The sequence below is a fragment of the Nipponia nippon genome, unplaced genomic scaffold (genome assembly GCF_047370975.1).
Source record: "Nipponia nippon isolate SJK-2023a ecotype South Korea unplaced genomic scaffold, ASM4737097v1 scaffold_13, whole genome shotgun sequence".
NCBI lineage: Eukaryota > Metazoa > Chordata > Aves > Pelecaniformes > Threskiornithidae > Nipponia > Nipponia nippon.
Genome location: NW_028262324.1, coordinates 4,710,603 through 4,716,602, shown reverse-complemented (window position 1 = coordinate 4,716,602; position 6,000 = coordinate 4,710,603). Strand labels below are relative to the sequence as shown.

The 6,000-nt window shown below is 43.1% G+C and overlaps 1 protein-coding gene across 2 annotated transcripts in view; it reads right to left on the bottom strand.

Moving 5' to 3' along the window:
* Positions 1-543: 543 nt before the first annotated feature.
* CHMP4B (charged multivesicular body protein 4B) overlaps positions 544-6,000 on the bottom strand; it is a 28,970-nt gene continuing 23,513 nt past the window's right edge. The window contains exon 3 of one of the 2 annotated variants that reach the window (XM_087749706.1): positions 544-734. In XM_087749706.1, coding sequence (XP_087605832.1) covers positions 559-734 — 176 coding nt within the window. In that variant the 3' untranslated portion in view covers positions 544-558. Of the gene's footprint in view, positions 735-3,020; positions 3,837-6,000 lie in introns of those variants that run through there. The other variant, XM_087749705.1, reaches the window with a different exon arrangement.

Below are 6,000 nucleotides of genomic sequence, written 5' to 3'. Positions count from 1 at the left end.
AGGGTACAGCAGCTCCTGAAGAGCTGGGAAAGCATTCCTGCTCCCTCCCATCGCAGCACCGACAAACATGGCCAAGACGGCACTTCAGCCCCTTTGAAAAAGGCTGCCTGCCTCCCACCACTTCCATATTCACCTTCCTGAGCTGAGGACACCGGTTCTCCATGCCTGTAGGGAGCAGTCACATCTCCATCCATCCCTGAAGCAACCATGCTAACAAACGGCCACCCCAAGGGTGCTCAGAGCAGGTACAGCCTTGCCCACACAGGCACTTGACTGCTGACCTCCGCTTGCTGCCGAGCGTGGGCAGAGCCAGGCTCTGGCACAACTGGCTTCCAAACTTTCTCTCCCCAGAGCCGTAAGCCCCTTTTCTGCCACCGCGGCTGATGCTGAAGCCACGTCTGACCCCACCGGTGTGGACAGTGGCCGTGCTCAGCAGGGGACTTCCCCAGACACAGCTTTGCTAGTCGATACGCAGTGCTTCATGCAGGCTGGTTGCAAAATGCTCAGATTGAAGCAGGTGGAGAAGACAAATAGCTCCTCCTTCTCTCAGCACTGGAGCTATTCCCCTCGCTGACACCAAGTAGGCCATTTAGCCACAAGCAGTAAGGGCAGACCTATGAGTGCAAGAACAGCGGTAGCACATCTGGCAGCAAAGCCTTTGGCCCACAGGAGGCCCGTTAGGGACAGGCAGCCAGGGTACAGCACTCGCTCCTGGGGAGACGGGCAGCACTTCCCTGCAGGCAAAGCAAAGACAAAGGTCCGATGACTTTTTCTGGAGAAGTCACACTGTCCCTCAAACACTTCAAGTACCAAAAAGTAGATCATACATTTTAGCGAGCATACTGTCCCCCACCGCAGCCCAAGATGGTTCCTGGTGGGCTACGTACCCAAATGCCCCCCACAGGATGCGCTGCTTTGCACCTACTACAGCAGGACCAGTGCGCGAGGCCAACCGCTCTCCAGCTACATCTCTTATCGCTCCCACCAGGGAAGCCCCACGAAGCACCTCCCGAGAGCCCATTACTAACACCCATTAACTAACAAGCAAACTTGCTTACAGCTCATCAGTTAAGCAACTGGGGAGTGATTTGCCACCAGCGGCTAATGGAGCCCCTCTTATTTCCTGCCTATTTAACATCACACTGAAGGTTCTTGCAGTTAAATGTCTTAAATCAGTCCCAGAAAGAGCATCTGCTGGAGAGAACACCAGGAAAGGCACACAGAAAAGCCATTTATACATCTGGAAAGGTAGAGATTTGACAATACTAAAGATTGATTTCATATAAAGCAGTACTGGGCAGAGCTATGGATTTCCATTATTCCTGGGAGGGAACAGTCCCACCGCCTGCTGTACAACACAAGTGCTCCAGCCCTGGGGGAGGACATGGGCTGAGGTTTATAATCAGCAGTGCTGAAAGCAAAGCCACCTCAGCCACTCTCTGGCCCGCCTTCTGCAAGCGCTCTCTTTGCACCTTCACCCTGTTCTAAAGGCAGAAAAGCAGATACTTGGTGTGAGTGAAATCCTGAGCCTTTGAGCGGCCAGCACACCGCGATCTCTTTCCTGACTCCCCCAACCCAAACAAGCAGCATAAATACAAAATACTTCCCTGCCTCTCCCGGCGAAAGCGCTGTGCTTCCCTAGGGTCAAAGTACAAATGCAATGTCCTGGTTTCTCCACCTGCACAGCAGAGATAACAGCCATCCCCTCTGCAAAAGGCTGAAAGCATTATAGGGGAGAAGCAGTAATGAGGTCCATCAGCCCGGACTATGCTTTTGCCCTGCTTTAAATGTGTCAGTATCACAACAGCGACAATCCTTTTCATCTTTCCTATTAGGAAACACAAGGGTTAATCACAAACTGAAAATACCTGGATCCCAGTTTTCTGATTACCTCCTTTAACACGTTAACAGCAGCTCTACAAGAGAACACCAATGCAGACGAGGAGAAGTTAATTGAGAACCATTTCCTAGCAGGAACTGGACTGCCTTTCCTAGGAAGGGGAAACCCTGGGCATTGAGTGCACGGCTGCAGAAAGCCTGCTGGCAGTTGATAGCCGCTTCCTTTCACATTACATCTTGGTGCTCTCTACAAGTAAGTTTTGCCCACAGATTGAGCCTGAGCAAGGCAGAGAAATGTTTTACTCTAAGCATTTTAGCTATTCACTGATATTATGCAATATATCAAGGAATTCAGTAATATTCAAAGCAGAAAGATGAGCAGCCCTCAGACATATTAGTACATTGTAGGATTAAGAAACCATCCCATCATTTATTAGAATAATCAAGAAAAAGTAGGCTATAAGAAACAAAGTTGTCCTAGCTGTCTGGCTAAAAGTCAACAGGAATCATGACATGCACTCATTATTGCATTTTCTTCTTGCTGTGCAGACTAGGTTCTTCCTTTAGTTAAAGCAATTGGCTAAATGAACAGGAAAGGAAACGCAACCCAGGAGCAGCTGGGTTGCCAGGTGGTGCCTCTGTCACTTACAGTTTCTGGGCTTCTACATCAGTAACCTTAAGTGCGTTAACAGTGCTATAGGATTTCTTTTCCTCTCCTGGCTACACCTGAACACTTATATTAAGACACTTCACCGCACTTGAGATGCTCACCCATAACTGCTATAATACAACATTTAAAATACAACTCCTTTAAAATACATTTTGTTAGCACAGTGCACAACAGATATAATTTCTACGACAAAAAATACAAAGCCAAGGCTCCCAGCTCTGCCCCTAAACCTGTTGCTTCTAGTATTAATTCAGCTTTGATTTCTCCTTAGTGTGGAGGTTTTGACAGGGTGGACCAGAACATTTTTACAGTAAGAGAACAGCTATAGCAGCCCTCCGGCAATTTTGCTCAGCTAAGACTGTAGTTTTATGCAGCTACGCCACAGTCACACAACCAAAGTTCAGCTAGCTTTAAAGAGTGTATACCACTCATGTAGAAAGAGCCCAAACTGCACATAAGTCATAGTCAGATTACTTAAACATCACACAGAATTGACAACAGTAGCCACAGATGAAAATTAATCAAGATATTTAATACAGTGCAATCCATAGTAGTTTCTTAATTAAAATAATTGTGTGCATGTATCTGAACAGGTTATCAATTATCACAAAAAAGCAATAAACATTGTAGTGCTATGTAGAAAAATGTACAACTGAAATTTAAATCTTCCCTACTTCCAAGATAGCATTTGTCAATTGCAAATCATTATCACCAATTAAAATGGGAATAGTGACGACATTGTTGTAGTGACAAACACAAGGCTGGCCACACATCAGTTGAGGGATATAAATATAACTTGCAAAGAACTAAAAACCTAAAGCATTCTTGCGCCTAAACACAATAAGAAGCCAATGGTGGCTTATGACTTTTCCTGTTTTTTAAATGCCTTACAAGACTTCTAGACACACTAAAACTGACTTAAAATTACAGAGTGTTTTTCAGCTTATTTCAGTTCAATATGGCCCAAACTTTTGAAGATGAAGATCCAGCAGTGGCAGTAGCACAGTCCAAAAGCTGAATGTTTGATTTTGCAAATACCTTTTTACAGAAATTCAACCGTATAAACTGCAGGCAATTCCCCCTGCTCCCCTTTCTTTCCTTTGTGCAGACCATGCTATGCAGAAAACAGCAATGCGGTTCCCACTGCTTTGGGTTAAAATTAAAGATAAAGACATTTTGCTTATGCTTTCTCCTCAACACAACACATTTGCACCCAGAATAGGTAATCAAAGTCTTTTTCCAGCCAATTACTGCTGTGGTTACATGGTTCCTGCCCAAGCTTCCAGCTCTTTCATGTCATCATCCTCTTCTTCCTCTTTCTTCTTGGCTGCAAAGTATTAAAAGAAAACAAATGAGTGGGAATCTTAACAGAACCCAGTCTCGGTTCTTTGCAGGAGAGAAGCCTCTGCACCACTGACCTAATCAATAATGAAGCACCAAATGCCAGCAGAGGAAAAAAAAAGACCTTTTTGAATTGAAGTAAAAGGTGCCTTCTGAAAAAGCCAGCATGGGCTGAACTTCCTGATATTACCACTTTAAGTGGAGAAAGACAATAGCTCACACGGGAAGAATGCAAACATGCGTGAAGGTTAAGATGTGTACACCAGCAGTGTCTATCATTTTCCATAATCGCTAAGCTTCCGAGCAGAAGACCCCGAGCCTTCAGCTTCTGAGCCCCTCTCAGAGGGATATAGCTTCTTACAGAAATTCATCTGATGTCTCCAGTATTACAGTCTTTCCCTCATAAAAAATAAATTCCTTATTCCACTATTAAGTCCTCAAAGTGCAACAAATGAGGCTACAGTGGTTTGGTCTAGCTAGGTACAGAATTTGGAGACCTCCAACTCCTGTGTCAGTTCAAGCTCTTCAAGGGGCTGAAGAGCTAACGAGCCCTGGGTAGCTGCTCCTCCCCGCGCTCACTAGTAGCTGGTTGGATGTGATTGTTGAGTAGCACGCTACGTGCCGCCTTGCTCTCATTTTTGGTCCTTCCTGGGGAGCAAATGTTGCTCTTTGTCATAAGGTGACAAGTCCAGTTTCTGGAGATGAAAGCCATTAACTCAACAAAAAGGTTTTAACCCAGAAATAGCTGCAATAATTTTGGAAAATACCAAAAGAGATGTCACTTCCTCAGTGTTTTCACTTCAAAAAGGGAAAAGAAGAGTCAAATAATTCATACTCAAAATGGCTTGTGTCATTCCAAATGAAACATTTACGTAAGAGAGAAATGAGTCAGCTTTAAGTCAAACCCAAGACCTATCATTTGTACAAGTTTGGAATTTGTTTTTCTATATTAAGCTCTTCCGGGCTCCATTAAACAAAAACAACTTTTGCCTGAATTTCCTCTGACGTCCATTTAGCTGACAGGCAACAGCAAAAAATTTCTCATTCATACTGATTAAGTCAAACTCCAGACAATTCCTGAGAACTGGAAAAGCAAGAAAGCTCATGATCATTTTCCATTCAATGAATAAAAAGGAGGTAATAAGAGTCAGCTCTACCACAGAAGACATTACTTATTTCCAAAGGACACATTAAGCATGTACCTGCATTGTTAGGTAAAGTAGCCCCTTTGAAAGTCCAACCCATGATGACCAGATGTAAACTTTTAATCCCAGTGTATATTAAGTCAATTTTAAGCAAAAAACAGTTTAGGTTAAAACAAAACAACCAAAAAAACCCAAACCGACAACAAAAAAACACCACACAAAATCCCCACCCACCACCACCCCAGAGTCCCAAGGTTTCCCAAATGCCAGTCTTGGAGGCAGTATGTAAGTAAAAAGTAACATGCCTCTTAATACATTAATGGAATTCTAATTTCCATCCAAAAGCAGCTTAAGATAAATCCTATAAACCACTGAGTTTTACACTCACAGTTTTTACTACAAAAAAAATTCATAATTTTTATGATTTTTACTCTTTTAGGAAGTGCTATGTCTACAAAAGTCTTATACTGTATAGTTACTTAAATATGTGCACAATTGCAATGCCTTTTACTAGTGCGCAGTCACTACTACCTAATATAATGCAAAACGTATATTTGGGTTCAAGTCAGTATGTTTTAATGTCCATACCCAAAGAATATTTAGAGAACAAACCTCATTAAACCAGCCAGGAAATAAAAAGGTAATGCACATGTTTATTTAAACTATTTCTCCTGCTGTTGGATCTGAATCTAGATAAAGTCTCAGATTTAAGATATTTTGATATAACTCAATCCCCTCTCACCAACATTTGTCAGCAATTCTGCCTAGCAAAACAGAACTACAAAACCACAAAATCAATTATGTCAAAATAAAAGAACTACAATGCACAAGGAGCAAACTTCATAGCATGCCACCTGAAGCAGAACCTTGCTTGGCAGTCTGCTTCGTCCCAGGTCCTTTTAAGTCTGGAAAGGCAGCAAGATAATTATAGCTACACTGACCAATTGGGACTGCTTTCATCCACTGGTTTTTTTGGACCTTTTTTTCCTAAGTAAGCACATGAAA